The following is an 18,039-nucleotide window of genomic DNA, read 5'->3' as shown; positions in this document are numbered from 1 at the left end:
AAAAAGAGGTTGATTTTAGTACTAAGTGTTAAGCTTTTTCTATACTTAGGATATATTTTGACGTCAAAGATTAGGCTGAGAATGTTGGTGATCTGTCGGTTGGGGAGATAGTCTGCACTGAACAAAGAGGACCCTTGATAGGCTGCATGAATTGAACCAAAATCAATTCATGAAGCATCAGCTGCTAAATATTAGACACTAGAAATAAAAAGACTGAATGACACTCTTCTCTTCCATATTAAGTAGCCCACAGTCTGTAGGAAAATCAAATGTGTAATACACAATTGTCTTTTTGTGTGACAAGTGATAATAGGGGACTGAAGACAGGAGATGCAAAGACAAGGAGGGAATGGCTAACTCCACCTCTCATGTAACTCTGCAAAGTTTAAAACATGGGTACAATGAGATGCTGCATTTGTGCTCAAGCCTGAAATTACACAGATGCAGGAGGTCTTTTAATTAGTAATAAGTAGAAAGCAGATTTAGAAGTAGTACTGTAAAACCCTCCTACATAAAACAATAGTGATCACCCATCAATGGAACAGTCATGTTATGCTCTGGGCTCATCAGATTTGCATGATAGTCTTGTAGATGGGAGTATATCTGGTGAAAAGATGATGATGAGCAACAGACATGAAAGCATAGTACATGAAGCATGAGTGAGGGAAGTGTGTGGAAACTAGAGAACAACTCCTCTGATTAAGATAGATGATAGATTACATCATCCTTTCTTCATAATCCTCTACTGCTTCCTCATATTTGTGACAGTGGCCTACAGGATCTAGCCACCGTTTCTTTACCTTTCTAGTTTCTTTTTGTCTTCTAAGTCATTCTAAGGCTAACTCACAGGACCTTGCTCTTCTTTCATCCTCCAGGCATGCCCCGTGTTTAAGGTTTTATCCCCATTGCTCCTCCTGTAACAAATGCTTTTCCTTTCATCCTCCAGGCATGCCCCGTGTTTAAGGTTTGATCCCCATTGCTCCTCCTGTAACAAATGCTTTTCCTTTAGTATTTATCTGGCTAGCTTCCCCATCTACTTCAAGTCTTGCCTCAGATACTATTTTAATGAATTATATTATTTTGATTGTTTCATTTATAAATACAACTTGGGCTGGTGGTGTAGCTCAGAGACAGGGTAATTCCAAATGCAAAGGGAACACTGAATTAAAATCCCACTTTACATTCATCCATTCCTTCATTCACTCACCCATCAAATTACAAGCTGTCTTATCTGTGTACACTCTCCCTAACTCTGTTGAGTCCCCATAACTTTGATATTTTGGTTACCTGTTATTAAACTTTAGGTGATCATTTGTGTCTTGAAGAAACTTAGTAACAGAAGGAGGTGCAAAGAACCTAAGACAAGCCATAAGGAAAACTGTTGTGGGCAGGGATGGACAATATGCTTCCTAGAGGGGTAATAAGTACTCCTGATTCTTTTTTAACTCTTTTTAAACAGCAAAATATGAGCAAGAAAAAAAAACAAGGAGAAAAATTATAGTCCTATGACATAGAAAGATAATTAGAAAATTAATGCTCATGTTTTCTTTGGAATTGATGTTACATTCAAAATTAATTTTTAAAAGGTTAAATGACAGTAAATGGATCTGAAGCTCCTTTTTATCAGCCATAAAAATATTCATTGGCGCTGTGCCCAGAGTTTAAAGGAAACCAGCATGAGTCTAATGAAAAACAAGCTGTAGGTCTCAGGGAAATTCAATATATTTTCTTTCTTTCCTTTTAGTTTTTGATTGGTTTCCATGGGAATCTGGGCTTGTGGGGGATCACTGAACCTATTCATGGACAGTGGATACTTTATTTTCATGGCTTGGTAAAGTAGGGGTCAGTGAAGAGATAAAGATGGCCAGGCAATGAATATGGCTGTAGGAAACAAGATTATATTTAAAACAAAATTCTATAAGCTATGCAGATTTAAAAAATGCAACCCTCAAGTCTGCTTGACTGTGTCTGCAAAGTAAAAGCAAATGTTAGAGCTGAAGGTTCAGCTTTGGATTATGTCGTGAACCTAGTCTCTGAGAAGCGAGCATACAAGTACTTCTTGGAACTGAGATGGGAAAACTGGATTTGAGGAGTATTCTTGGCCAGAAGAACCAGAAAAAAGGAAAGATGATATGAAAATATGAAAGAACACTGAGGGAAATCTGAACATTTCTTTTTAGTGTTGGTATATCAGAAGCACTAAGATATAATTATGAAACCAAATGAAATAAAACAAAACAGAAGGCAAGCTAATTTTGACAGCAGGGACAAAGGCCTTAAAGAGCCTGACCAAATGGTACCCCAGTGTACCTACAGAGAAATCAGACAACATATGGTGAATCTGACTGCTATGTGACTATCATGAAGCTCAGGGAAGATTTTTTTCACATTAGAATCATGTCAGATATTTTCAAAATAATGATCTCAACATGTTGTTCCATGTGACTAACTACTACATGCAAGTTGATAGACATGGACAAAAATTCAACTACTATGTAAATTTGCATGTATGAAACATACTTAATGCATAAATCCACAGAAGCAGAATGCTTATCCGTGACTGCCACGGTTGCGGAAAGAAGCAATAGGAAGAATGAGTAGAGAGAGACATGTCTCTACTTCGAGTAGCAGAGACCCTCTACTATGTGTACTCAAGAAGTACTTGAGTGCTTCTCATAGACTAGGTTCACACCGTAACCCAAAAGCTGACCCTCCAACTCAAACATTTGCTTTAGAGTGACAGAAACGCTTTGGAACTGGAGGTGGTGACTGCACATCGTGAGTGTAGTAACATTCCCCACTTGTCCCTGTTAGAATAATCAGCTTTGTTATATGACTTTCACCAGACAATTAATTTTTATCACTTATTTTTATTTTATGTGTACCTGTGACTGCATGCATGCATATATGTGCACCATGTGTATGTGTGTGTGTGTGTGTGTGTGTGTGTGTGTGTGTGTGTGTGTGTATCTGGTACCTGTGTAGGTCATAAGGTGTTGGATACCTTGGAAGTGGAGTTATAGAAAGTAGTGATTCACGATATAGGTCCTGGAAACCAAACCTGGATCCTCTGAAAGGGAATCCAGTGCTCTTAGTTGCTGAGCTATATCTAGTTAAAGTTAGTATACTAGGCAAGTATGGTGGCATACACCTATAATTCTAGCACACAGGAGGCAGAGGCAGGAGGATTACAAGTTTGATGTCAACCTAAGGTATACAATGAATTCCAGGCTGGCCTGTGCTAAAAGATACTCTGTCCTGTCCCCAACAAAAAATCAGTAGGTCATACACAGACAAAAGACAAAGGCTTGTTTCAGATATGCTGAAACTGACATTAAAAATATACTCAGCTACGGATTTCTAGATAATAGCTGGAAAAACAAGTATGGAATTTGAAAGAAGGGTTAGTACTAGAAACAAAGATGTGAGAGAAAAACCTGGAAGTTCTGGAAGTGAGTGAAAGAAGAGCAGCGTAAAAGAAGCAAGGGTTCCTGTAGGACTACAGAGGTCAACAGAAAATTAAGAGGAGCAAGCCATCAGGTGTAAATGCCAGAGAAAGAAGAAAGAAGAAGGAGGGAAGAAAGAGTAAATCTACCCAAGTTAGGTCTCCTGTTAGACCTGTTCTCCTTTGTTAGAACAAGAACTATAAACAAATCATGTTCTGCATCCTATGAGATTCATATAAAACAGGGAAGTACAAGATATAGCTATAAAAGTTGCCTTTCCCTATATATTTTTACTTGGTTTTGGAAGAATTTCAGGAAAAATAATTTGAAAATGAAATTCAAAGTTGTTAAAATTTGATTAGTTTCTTTATCCAAGGAATTAAAATTTCCATGTCTTTTGATTTAAACAGACAGCTTGGTTCAGGCAAATGATAGATCAAAAGGGAAGGAGCCATGAGGAGGAGGCACATGATTAACCAGAAGGTAAGAGTCGTGGAGATGGCGACAGATGACAACAGTTCTTAACTTTACCAAGTTTTTGAGTCAACAAAAAAGAGTTATTTTGAAGGTTAGATGTGTAAAAAGCTATATGTGTTAAAATATTTTTGCTAGTAAGGTTAAAGTCAGTAAATATGTCATCTACTATTTTCCTAGTTAAAGTTACTTATAAAGTACTTTATATATTTAATATATAATTATATATAGTTCTCAGTCTTTTTAAAGTTAAAAATCATAAAGAAAAAAATCCACCAAAAGTGTGTTTACTTTTAATATATATCAGTTGACTGAAAAGAATTAAACTTAATGACAATTTAAAATGAAATATTTTATTAGACACAACAATTTCTAAATACAATTGGAAATAATACTATAATTAAGAAAGCAATTACTTATATGGTCTTCTGATGATATTCAAGCCTGTGTGTTTGTAAACATTATGCACAAGTTATCTGCCTTCCATGGTTTCTGGTCGACATGTTAATACTGATATTTCATTTCTTAAATATTCACAGTTCTGTGAGGTAGGTAAGGTAGTAATATAAGCTATATTTTACAAAGCCCTGGAGAGTTAAACCACCTGTGGGAGGTCAAAAGCTAGTGAGTGATGTGCTATGGTACCAGATGTCTTTGAATTATGAATGGACTATAAAGCTTGAAACTTCAGATTCAATTTCTTTTTCATTATGCCATATTAACTCGACAGAGATCCAGAAAGTAGTGGGTCCTTGTTATTCAATGAAGAAGTAAGTTCTCACTTCACTTTAGCTTTCTTATTGCCCAGGATTTATACCTTGAGCATAAGAGTTTCATGAAATTGGGGTGTTATATTTGGGAGATGGGGAGCAGTGGTCCTTTGTAGCCCAAGTTTCCCTCATCATCCAGTCTCCTCTGCTTTAGAATTAAAACATCTTGCTCTAGGCCTTTAAACATGAAACCCACGGCAAAAAATTGCTTCCCCCTTTATACAATGAAACTAATTTTCCAGGGAAACTCTGGTTTTAAAGCTAGTTTATAACTAGTTGTCAGCAGTAGTCACACATGTTCTAAATTCTTGCCATGCCCACTAAATAAACAAGCCTATTTGCCTAAGTCCAAACTCCCTCACTATATCTTGGAGATACTTTGGAATGCTTTGTTCCTATTTTCCAAGGGACATTGATTCAGAAATCATTCACTCACTCCCTACATGTGACTGTATGTGCATATATGTACATGCGTGTGGATATGTGTGCACACTGTACATGTAGAGGCCAGAGGTCAACCTTGGGTTTTTCCTCAGGAACTGTCCACCTTAGTTTTGTTTGAAGCCAGGGTCTCTTACTGTTTAAAACCTGCTGATTGGGCTAGGTTTGCAACACTATTCTCATCTGGTTTTTCTCCCTTCTTTAAATGTTTCCTTTGTAAGCTTATTTTTCTTAAATTACTCTTCATTATTAGTGCTTATTTTTGATCCTGTTTCCCCTCTATATTTCATACTTGGGCACAGCAACTCTTATGACCCCTGTTTACACTAAAAACTCTAGTTCAGAGCTCACTTTGCAGATCCAAACTAGCATAGCAAAATTCATGGCAGCCGTCAACTACCATAGGGACCAACACTCAGTTTACTCGGAACTCAATAGCTTTTCTTCTCATATTACTCCTTGACTAGTATATCCTACCTTTTGAATAATAGCATCCAAAGCCAGTACTACCAATACATTTAAGGGGTTATATCTAGACAAGGCCAATGTACTGAAAATGGGGAGAGCATATAACATCAAAGGATGTGGGCAGAACAGAGCAGCAGTTCTCAGAGGGTTTCGTCAGCATCACTGTCTTGACCTTGGAACTTAGAGAAGTGAACTCTCTCGTTTCAGGTTGCCTTGATTAAATTAAAAATGCATGAAGTAGGCCCAGCAATCTGTGTTTTAATATGTAGTCCAGGAGGCCTATGCATATCTAGTTCTAAAAACTCAAGGGTCAGATCATGGATTCAGACTTTCATATTGTTCTACAAACTCAGGTGGGATTTGCGACCATAGGGTTTACATGCCCAGTCCAGAAACTACTGCAGGTTCCATCTTCCCTGATCTTATCTACAGGTAATGATTACAAAGTTCTAGACATTTTACCAATGCTTTACATGAAACAGTATGCACACAGTACAGGAAATAAATCTTCAGAAGACAGACTGATAACTTTTCATGGAGCTAACACACAGACTAAACACTAGATGATCTCTAGCACCCTGGAAAGCTCCATGCTGTCAGTCACTGCACACTCCCGAGGTAACCACAAACCTGACTGAGTCACCAGACATCAGTCTAGCCTGCTCTTGAAACCCCTACAAACAACACACAGATTTTACAAGTAAGCTGTTTCATTCAGCACAATGTCTACAAAACTCACTTATGAGGCCAAACAGACCAACCCTTCATTTTTCCAAATTTTGTAGCAGGGATATCATAGAAATGTATTTTCCTATTTTCTGTTGATAAGTTTTTATGTTATTTGACCTATTATTAATACACTGGAGCAGGGGGACAGTTCAGTGATATAGCACTGATCTAAAATGCAGAATCCTGAGTTCGATTCTCAGCACTGCAAAAATAAGAAACATTTTGGTTTTTTGCTTCTATGAATAAAGCCTTGATCATTTCAAACACCTTTTGAAAGAGGAGAAAGAGGAGCTCATTTACCTCTTGTATTACTTAGACTTAAATTTACAATTGTGTGTCTAGTAGGTAGGTACAGTTTTCCAGAATGGATGCACCAATTTACTCTTTCATGAGATGTTGAGCATTTTAGTTGGTCCACATTGCCACCACCAACCACTGTGCAGCAACTGTCTCAAATTTTTACTTTAGATATTTAAATGACTGAGTAGTGGTATCTTATCATTGTATTAATTTGCATTTTCCTAATTACTAATAGTGATATGCCTTTTCATGTGTCTTTTGGGTATTTTGATATAATCTTTAGTGAACCAGGGCTACATGTTTCAATATAAGTAAATCTCAAAACATATATTCAATTTAATAAAGTTGAAGAATGATGCACATCACAGTGTGTCATTTATTTAAAAATTTTAAGCGCATAAAATAATGTTCCTTATGTGTGTGAGTGAATGTATGTTGAAAAATATTCATGAAATTGAAACCACTAAACTCAGTCTAACTTAGGAGAAAGAGAATATAGGGGAACAGGATTTTGGACAGTAAGAACATTTATTTAAGAACATATAAAATATAAAATAATAGTTTTACTTCTTCTAAATGTTAGGCACTTGAATGTCTTTCACATCATTTCCTATTATATCCATATACTTATAATCTTCATTAACACAAAATGAATAAGGTAAAGCTCACACATATGTAAAAGCAATGAGAACAGTGAATTAATTTTTTAAGAAAAGAGAGCTGGAGCTGGGGATGAATCAATTGCCTTATATGCATGAAGTTCCAAGCCCAATCTTCAGCATTGCAGAAAGAGAGAGTGAGAGAGAGATGGAGAGACAGGAACACAGAGACAGAGACACAGAGACAGATAGAGACAGGTAATGATTATCTATAGGTAATGATTACAAAGTTCTAGACATTTTATCATTGATAAATAATACTTTACATGAAATAATACACATACAGTACAGAACACAAATCTTAAGAAGACAGACAGACACATTTTCATGGAGCCTTATCCAAGTCAAACTAGAAAAGATCCAAAGAGCCATCTGTCTGTAATAAGTACTAACCCTCTGTGGTACCCTCTGTGGTAATCTGATGTTTGTACATATGTTGCAATATGCCTAGCGGCTACAACACTGGTAACATATCCCTAGAAAATACATATCTCCAACAAATTAAATGCTTTAAGTTTAAGTACTCATAACTCCTATAGAAAAGATAGAGTATTAGCCTACCTTATTCATCTTAAAGTTAAAGAAATTAAGGCATAAAATTTACATATTATTTATATGTAAATTAAAAGCCCAGTTTTATAAAATCTGCTTATAAAATTGGAAAGGAAGGTGATAGAAAATTTAAAAAAGAATAAATATAATCTATTTATTTAAATGTTAACAGTTTTGAAGCCAATATCTTTCATAATAAATTTATTACTGATTCATATTTATTGAACTGATACTCTCTACTAAGTGGCAAGAAGTGTGCTAGAACTGTAGCTATAAAATCAGCTTTACTGGATGGGAGGGGAAATTTATTTAAAGAAACATGTTAAATGTACTAAATCTAGAAGGATTCAAAAATAAATAAAACAACATGCTTGCCTGGCATTTCATGCTCCTTTTTTTAAGCATAAAAGAGACATTATAGTTACAATGCAACATAATGATGCACTAACAGATATACATAAAGTACTATGGGAATATGTTTCCCCACTAATAAACCTAAGAAAAGCTAACAGTATAGTTTTGTATTATAAAGAAACATAATAACATGAGCATGGATATAAATAATAACACTCATTATTTCTATGCTATGACTGTTGCTATATACTAAGTGCATTCATTATAGGTAGAAGGGCCAGCTCCAAGAAACTTGTCCATCTTGTATCCCAACACAGTCCTAATTATGCAGTACTTTTAATCTACATTTGTAAATGAATCATGGTCATATGCATGAAAATCGATAGCTACACAAATATAAATATATGTGTGTGCATATGGAGGCCAGAGGTTAACCTGAGTCGCCACTTGTCAGGTGCCATCCACCTTGTTTTATACAGGGTTTCACACTGTCTGGAGCTTACCTATGAGGCTAGGCTGGCTGGATCTACCTACCTCTGCATCCCCAGCATGGAGATTATAAGCACGTGCCATCATACCAGATTTTTGGTTTGTATGTTTTTTGAACTGGGTCTCTCTATTACAGCCCTGGTTGTCTTGGAATTCACTATGTAGAAGGCTTGTCTCAAACTTGCAGAGATATACCTGCCTCTGTATGCATCAACATGTCCAATGCCATACCAGGTTTTTTTTTTCAAGGACTCAAACTCAGGTTCTCAGGCGTGCATCTAGCTACTTACTTCCCTTACTAACTGTCTCCCCAGCCCAAATAGCATATTTCTAAGATCACAGAGACCAGATTTACATGGGATAAACTACATTTGAAAAGAAGTTCACTAAATGAAAGGAAAGGAAGTTTAATGGGGACTCTACTAAAAGCCTCAATCTATAGCAGACATGCATGACTTACTTTTTCTACTCTCCCAAGTTACATAATCATGGCTACCTAGAAAATGTCTTGCAACTATGTGTTGAGTCAGGATTTCCATGGTGTATCTATTAGATTCAATCTACTCCATTGGCTTGACTCTAATACCTCACTATGCACCTATACTTTATTCCTCTTTGAAAGTAGCTTTGATTGTCATGTTAATCTCCTTAGATACTGTAATCACATAACTTCAAATTTCCTAAATGGCTCCATTGTAGAAAGGACTTTTCATTAGAAAAAAAAAAAAAAGACATAGGGATTACATTGTACAAAAGCCTTGTACCAGCACACAGCTGATATTTATATGACTAAAAATTAATGAATTTGTGTAGGCAAACTTAATTACCCATATATTTTCAAGTGAGAATGGATCCCTACACAAAAATCAATTTTTTATGGACTAAAGATTTAATCATGGAAGAAAATCTGGATAACTTAGAAACACTGGCTGCTAAGCCCTTCTATCTCCTCCCAGCTGCTCTTTACTGCCAGTCTTCACAAACCTTACCTAAGGACAGTTTAACTACTGACCGGATGAGATCTGCAGCAGGATTAATGGGTTCTTCCTGCATTGTTCTTTCCACCCTGGCAATGTCATCTATGTCTCTTGACCTCCTAAGACTGTTAGAGCTGTATCATCTGCATTACAATTTGGAAAAGCCTTTAAAGGAAAACGCCAGGCTGACTGGGATACTCTTTGGACAAGCTGGTTGTCTTTCATTGGGAGATCATATTTGATTTATTTTAATATGGAAAAATCCTAGATATTTAATGCAAAGATGCCTTTAAAGGTGTGTGTGTGTGTGTGTGTGTGTGTGTGTGTGTGTGTGCCCGTGTGTTCTCTGAAACAGGATGTCTCATTGAACTTGGGACTTATCTTTATATATTATTAAAAAATATTTCTTGCTGGATGGTGGTGGTGGCTCATGCCATTAATCCCAGCACTCAGGAGGTCGAGGCAGACGGATCTCTGTGAGTTTGAGGCCAGCCTCGTCTACAGAAAGAGTTCCAGGACAGTCAAAGGTACACAGAAAAACCCTGTCTTGAAAAATAAAAAAAAAACTAAAACAACAAAAAAGAATCTTGATCATCTTATTCCTGCTTATTGTGTTTATTTTAGGTTACTTAAAAATGGAACTTTGTGGGAAACACAAAATCAAACATAACACCTGTGTTTGATCAGGCAAAGCAGGGGACTAAAGAATAATTCCCACTCATACTCTGGAAAGTCTAGTAATATAACTTAAAGACAGCACTGCTCATGGCAAGCATGTAAAAAAGAACAAAGCAAGAGCAAAGGGAGGGTGTTAATTATGAGATCCTTGAGTAAACATGAAATGTGTAATATACGTAATCAACTAAGTTCTAACAATAAATCTTAATTCTACTTCTTCACAGACACTATTTAAAACCATAATTAAAATATCAAGACTAGCAAGATGGCTCAGTGGATGTGGTAGTTTGAATGAGAACGTACCCCGTGGGAAAGGCTACTTGAACACCTGCTTCAAGCTGTGTTCAGCTGTGTACCCAGCTGGTGGCCATTTGGGTATGCTTAGGAGGCATGGCCTGGCTAAAGGAGGTGTGTCACTAGGGGTGGGCTCTGAGATTTCACAGAGTCTTGTGCCACTCTCAGTTTGCTCTTTCCCATTTGTGGTTCAAGATGTGAGTTCTCAGTTGCTGTTACAGAACCGTGCCTTCACTTTGCTGCTGAACCATCAGTCCAAATAAATTTCCTTCTTCCTGTGCCTTGGCCATCAGGTTCCATCACAGCAGCAGAACAGTCATTAGTACAGTAGGCAGAGGCATTTGCTGCACAAGTTTGGAGACCCTCAAATCTGAGTTCAATCCTTAAATCCCAGTAAAGGTAGAAAGAAAGAACTGACTTTGACCTCCACATATGCTTTGTGGCATGAGTGTCTATACACACACCGTGTATACACAACACACAGTAAGAATTTTAATAATTAAAAAAAAATGTCAAAACAAGCACTCTGGCATGGTGGCTTGCACTTCTAATTCCAGCACTTGGGGGGCTAAGGTAGGAGAACTGCCACAAGTTTAACGTCAGTCTATGCTGCACTGTGAGACACTGTCTCAAAACAACACGCGCACACACACACACAGAGCCACCACCCATTGAAACAAAAAGAACCCACAAAACAAATAAACAAAAAACAAAATTAACACTAAAATAAGGAGCAACAGAAAATGAGTTGCATCTGACAAGGCTAACTTAGCTGAGGAGGCAAGCCCTTCTGTCAACCATGCTGGTCACATTAACTCTCTGGGAAGTCATCATATTAGATCATCAACCTAAGTCTTCATGCTACCTGACCCTGTCCACCAAAAAAAACAAAAACAAAAACAAACAAACAAAAAAACTTCCTAACGTCAGGATCTTCCCATCTGCATTTTAATAGACTCTCAGGCAGGTGAGACTGCACTGGCTGCTTGCTCTTCTCCAAGTCCAGAATTCAATTCTCAGCAGTGGTGGCTCAAAACCATGCAGAAGCTCCGATGCCCTCTTCTGGCATGCAGGTGTACATGCAGACAGAGCACTCACAAAAATACATACATAAGTAAATTTTTAAAAAGTCTGAGTCTCCTACTTAAATGACTCACAATGGGAAGTGTAAACAGCACCAGATTCTTGACGTTGTGTCCATTTCTATTTTCTTTAATGATCACAACGTAAGTGCAGTTATTTTCCAGGGAACAGTTTAGGTAGTTGACAAGCCAAGGTGAGAGTCTATAAGTACTTGAGCAGCAGTTAAGTCTGAGGTTAAAAATGAGAGTTGGTTTTTTGAAATTACTGTACTGAAAATCAGTTCAGGAGAAGTGACTGGAAGCAAGCTGACAGAGCTCGCTGGTGAGCGCACAGGTAGCAGCCGATCTTAATGTCAGCCTCTTCTTATGCATTCAGCACATGGAGAAGCATGTTTCTAACCCTTCAATTAGGCAGCTCTGTTTGGTCATACTTTTAACTGAGAAATACCACTAGTCGTTTGTGCTTGATCTAACTAATGTTCACTGTTTTTATTACAAAAATCTGAAGTCTAATGTAACAAAGAAAAATAATATGAACTAGAAGAATGTCTTATTAACCAAAACTTTATGGAAGGAAAATGGTTTTAAAGCTTCTTATTTTATCTTTTTACTATTGTTCATCTTAAAAATCTGAACTCTGAACCTGGTGTAGTGGTGTGTACCTTTAATTACAGCACTTGGGAGGTAGAGGAAGGCAGATCTCTGTGAGTTTGAGACCAGCCTGATCTATAGTAACTCTATAGATCTATGGAACTCTGTGAGTTCAAGGGCAGCAGAGCTGCACAGTAAGACCCTGTCTCAAACAAACAAACAAACAAAAAACAAATCTGAACTCTTGTTGTAACAATGGCTTTAAAAACTTTAAATTATATTAATACTTTCAATATAACTTTTTATTTTTAAAAAGCTAAAAGTACAGGAGAACATAAATTTCTTTATAAGTCTAATACCACAAATTTCTACAGGGAATGAAACTTTTAATTGTAAAACTAATATTCATTCATGAAGGAAAAAACCAATCTTTCCCAAGCACAAAGACTCATGTTCATTTCTAGTACTAAGCCCAAGCACTGGCAACACTGTTGTTTCTTTTCAGTGTTTGTCTTCTCTCCATACATGGATAATGTGTGTGAACTGTCCTCGGAGCCACTTAACTGTATTCTAACCCACAGCTTATAGACTATGGTTGGAGAAGCCCAGAAGCCTATGTGTCTTCCCTTTGTCATTTATTTGGTCATTACACAGTTCCACCAGTAAAGTAACAAACAGCCACACAGTCTCCTCTTCAAGGTAACTTGGCTTCTCACCTTTTGAGCTGCAAGGTGGAGGGCTGTTCTCCGGCTATGGTCCGTTTTGTTGACATCTGCCCCTGCTTTTAGAAGAGCATCTGCACAGTCCAATCTGTCTGCCAACACACAATACATAAGTGGTGTTCTTCCAAATTGGTCTTCTTTGTCTTTAAGAGCAGAGTTTCCTATAATACAAAAGGGTGATATTTAATAATTGTCCTTATATAAGTAGGAGGTATAATTTCTAAATCCTTATTTTTGAGCACTGTGCTAATTCTACTGTCTATTACTTCATTTTAATTTAGTCTATGAGGTAAATAGGAGCATGCCTGCATCACTGACATCTGAAGTGTAAAGAAGTTTATTGACCTATACATTTGCATACTGAAAGTAGATGGCAGAGAAAGACTGCCAAATGAGTCTCAGTATTCCTGCTGTACTCTGCACACAGATGAAAAGCAAACACACCATCCTCTTGCCTACTGGGTGCTTGGGAAGAGCTTTGCCAGCTACTGTACCCTAAATTAAGCAAAGGATAGCAAAAGAAAGGATATATCTCTTATCATTCCTTAGAGAGTAAGAGAGGATATAGCGAGGACAGTTCTTTAAACTGGTCTATAGGATTATGGATAACCTGACCAACTCCTGGGAAATGACTAGACTCAGGATAGCAAACGCTCCAGAAACTGAACTACAGGTGCTGTCCTGCCCAGGTTCTAACCTAGAACAGACAGCCCAGACGCAGGAAAGGCCAGATGAACCTATAAGGGAGCTGAAAACTAAGTTCACACTTGAACTGAAGTCCATAAAATTGAAACAAAATCTTATTCTAAACCAAAACAGGTTGTTAATCTTCTAAAGTAAAATAAAAAGAATCTAGTCTCATGATACATAAAATGTCAAAGACATAGTTCCAAATTACTAGATAACTTGAGTTATGAAAATATCAACAAAAGAATAACTGTGATAATCTAGATATTGTAATCCTGACAATATTTAAAATAATTATTTCAAAAGTGCTCCAACAATCATCAATATTCTTGACACAAATGTGGAAATAACTCTCTGGAAAAAACCAGAAATAGAAATACAAGCCAAAGGAAAAAGATTTAAATATTTATTGATATACATACACATATAATATATGTTATATAATATTATATAATTATATTATACCAAATATATATATTTGACAGAATCTTACTATGTAGCCTATAGTGACCTCAAACTCATCATCTTCTTGCTTTAGCCTCCCAAGTGAAGAGACTACAGGTGTGCAATACCATGTTGGCTCATAAATGACAACATTCTAATAAACAAGTGTATAACCAAATAAAATAAACAAAAGTAACTAAACCTCATCAAGTAGCTTAGGAAGAATGGGGAAAACATAGGAACAAATCTCTAAACTTGATGACAGACCAACATGTTATTCAACTTGAGTATCAAATACCAAAGAAACAAACAAAGAGATTTAACAGTTTTTGAGATTTATGGGGTCAGTAACAAAATAACAGTAATATATCATTGGTGTTTCAAGAAGTAAAAAATAAATAAATAAATAAAATACTAAAAATAGTTGACCAATTGGGAAGCTGGCTTGGTGGGAGAAGCAGTTGCCACACAAGTTTGAGGACATGAGTTTGAATCCACAAGACCCAAGTAAAAGCTGGATACAGTAGCATGAGCCTGTAATCCCCTGTTCCTATTGCAAGAGGAGAGGCAGAGACCAGAGAACCCCTGGAATCTTCAGGTCATAGAGCCTGTTGTACACAGCAGAACACAGCCAGGCACTGTCACAAACAAGGTGGATGGTGAAGACTAATACCCAACAATGTTTCTGACCTCTACCTGCATGCGCTATGAGAAGAACTTTTGCATGCACATACAAACATATATGCACATGCAAAATTTTAGAAAATATAAAATAAAAATAAAAGCACAATTTAAGAAAGAATGGTTAGACATGGCTCAAATTTGTTAAAAGACAAAGCTCTGCAACTGAAAGAAGTTCAGAAATGATCAAATTAAATAAACTCAAAAGAATCTATGTTGAATCAACCAAATAATAGTTATGAAAGCTGGGAGGCTGGAGAGATGGCTCAGGGGTTAAGAGCACTGACTGCTCTTCCAGAGGTCCTGAGTTCAATTCCCAGCAACCACATGGTGGCTTACAACCATCTGTAATGGGATCCGATGCCCTCTTCTGGTGTGTCTGAAGACAGCAATGTATATGTACTCATACATAAAATAAATAAATAAATCTTTAAAAAAATGAAACAAAAAATAGTTATGAAAGCTGAAGACAAAGAAAGAAACTATGAAAGCAGCAAAGAGGTCCAGCACTCACCATGGGGAGCAGCCATTCAAAGGACAGAATGTGTCTCCTTTGAAACAAAGGAGGCCAGGAGACAGTGGTCCTCTTCAAGAAAATAAAACTTTTAATTCATAATTCCTAGTTAAATCTTTTATGAACAAAGTTCAAGTGAAGAAAACAGAATTTAAAGCCATCAGACAGTCCTCATAAAATTAAAAAGAATCAATCAAATAATAGTTATGAAAGCTGGGGGGCTTAGAATGTTCTTCAAAGAGAAAGGAGGTGATCAAAAAACCTAGAATATCAGGAATGAAGAAATACGACCGAACAGTATCCAGGAATATAACAGATTATTCCCCTTTTACAAATTATGTTTTGATGACTGAAAAATAAAACTACAGTACTATATTATATGGTTATCTATTTATATAGAGGCAAATTAAATTTGGGGGGTTTGTGAGGCTGCAGAGATGGCTGCGTGGGAAAGTATGAGTACTGCTCTTGCAGAGGACCCAATTTTGATTCCCAGAACCCATGCTGGGAGGCTCATAACAACCTGTAAGTCAAGCTTCAGTGGACCACAATTCTCTGGCTTCCACAGACACTGTATTCACATGTACACATGCACATACTTAAAAACAATAATAAAAATAATTTAAAAATATTTGTTCATATGAGCACACACATGTACACATATGCATGATATGGCACACGTATGAAAGTCAGAGTACAACAAGTGGGTGTCGATGCTGTCTTTCCACCATGTAGGTTCAGAGGATCAAACATGAGGTTTGGGGACAAATGTCATTACTCACTGAGCCTTCTCACCAGTACTGTAGAGGTAATTTTTAAAAACACACTAGAATAATAATCATAACAAACATATCATATAACAAATATTAATGTGAATATGAAAAATTAAAATCTTCATGTGCTATTAGAAGGAAAATAAAATGGTATTACCATTTTGGAAAACAATTCTTCAAGCTATTAAACCCAGAGTAACAACTTAATATAACAACTCCACTCCAAAATATATACCACAGAGAAATGAAATATGTCCACGCAAAAGCAGGTTCAAAAAAATGTCTCATAATAGTACTACTCATCATAGCTCCAAAGTGGAGTCGCAAGTAGTCAGCTGACGAATGGATAAACAAAATGCTATAGGTCCACAAACTGAAATAATATTCAATAAAAGGAACATGGTCAAATATATATGTAACACGGGTAGATCTTGAATACATATGCTAAGTGAGAAAAGCTGGTCCAAATACCATACATTGTATGATTTTATTTATATGAAATGTCTTATACAAATATATCTATTCAAACAGAGAGTATATTAGCCATTGCCTTTAACTTTGAGGAATTTGTTAGACTTGAGGTAGTACCAGATAAGGTGTATAAAATTTTTTAGCAGAAGGTGGTAATAAAACAAATTTAATGTTAAGTATGTCAATAAATAAAACCATTAAATTATGTTTTTGATTGGTAAAATGTATGTAATGTGAATTTTATCTTAATAAGAGCACTTAGGGCTCAGTGGTTAAGTACACTGACTACTCTTTCAGAGGTCCTGAGTTCAATTCCCAGACAACCACTTGGTAGCTCATATCCATCTGTAATGGGATCTGATGCCCTCTTCTGGTGTGTCTGAAAATAGCTACAGTGTACACTTAGTAAAAAGTTGGCTACATATATGTTAAAATGGGATACTAAAACTGTTCAATAAATGGAAAGGAAGACAATAAAGAGGAAGGTAAAGAAATTAGAAACAGAAGAATACATAAACTGAGAAACTTAAATCCTAACACCTGCAATTACATTAAATATAAATGTTTTTTGTTTTTTGTTTTGTTTTGTTTTGTTTTTCGAGACAGGGTTTCTCAGTGTAGCCCTGGCTGTCCTGGAACTCATTCTGTAGACCAGACTGGCCTCAAACTCAGAAATTTACCTGCCTCGGCCTCCCAAATGTTGGGATTAAAGGCATGCACCACCATTGCCCAGCAAATATAAATGTTATATAAGCACACTGATGAAAATACATGAGACAGGAAAAAACTGAACTATATGCTAGTTATATAAAAATCCATTCACTATATAATTACAAATGGTTAAAAGTAAAATCAGAGTAAAGACCTAACATGTAAACACTAATCAATAAAACTGATGCAGGTTAATATCTAATAAGGTAGACAACAGCAAAGATAACTGTGTGGACCAAATGGAGGCATTCAATAATTATATAAGGGTCAATTCAATGAAAATACATAGTAATGCTAAATGTATATGTATTAAAACATAGCTTTGAACTATATAGCAAAGCTGGTAAGTTACAAATCTCTGAAAGATTCAAATTTGTGCTTAGTAACTAACATTCCTCTCTTAAAAATAACAATCTCTAAAATCAATACCTGTAAGGATAAAGAAGTAAACATCATTATAACATAGCACGGTTCAGCAAATATTTATTGAACATTCTGAAGTGACAGCCAGATACCATAGAACATTTTCCAAACAGACCCACAGTAAAAGAATTAAAGGACTGAAAATGCACAAAGTATGTTTTCTGATAGTAATACAATTAGGCAAATAATAAATCATAGAGTTGTAACAGGAAATTATAGTCTGTGGATTAAAAAGAATTTTTAAGGGAAATTTTAAAACATTATTAAATGAAAAATAAAAATAATACAGGCTTCTTTTTTTTTTTTTTT

At 36.2% G+C, this 18,039-nt stretch overlaps 1 protein-coding gene across 4 annotated transcripts in view; it reads right to left on the bottom strand.

Moving 5' to 3' along the window:
- Invs (inversin) overlaps nt 1-18,039 on the bottom strand; it is a 150,593-nt gene that overhangs the window by 113,823 nt on the left and 18,731 nt on the right. For all 4 annotated transcript variants that reach the window (XM_031377361.1, XM_031377360.1, XM_031377362.1 and 1 more), the window contains one exon: nt 13,021-13,187. In XM_031377361.1, the coding sequence (XP_031233221.1) occupies nt 13,021-13,187 (167 nt within the window). The remainder of the gene's footprint in view (nt 1-13,020; nt 13,188-18,039) is intronic.

The sequence above is a fragment of the Mastomys coucha genome, unplaced genomic scaffold, assembly GCF_008632895.1.
Source record: "Mastomys coucha isolate ucsf_1 unplaced genomic scaffold, UCSF_Mcou_1 pScaffold18, whole genome shotgun sequence".
Classification (NCBI taxonomy): Eukaryota; Metazoa; Chordata; class Mammalia; order Rodentia; family Muridae; genus Mastomys; species Mastomys coucha.
Note: the sequence above shows the minus strand (reverse complement) of the source record. Positions and strands in the feature narration are given on the sequence as shown.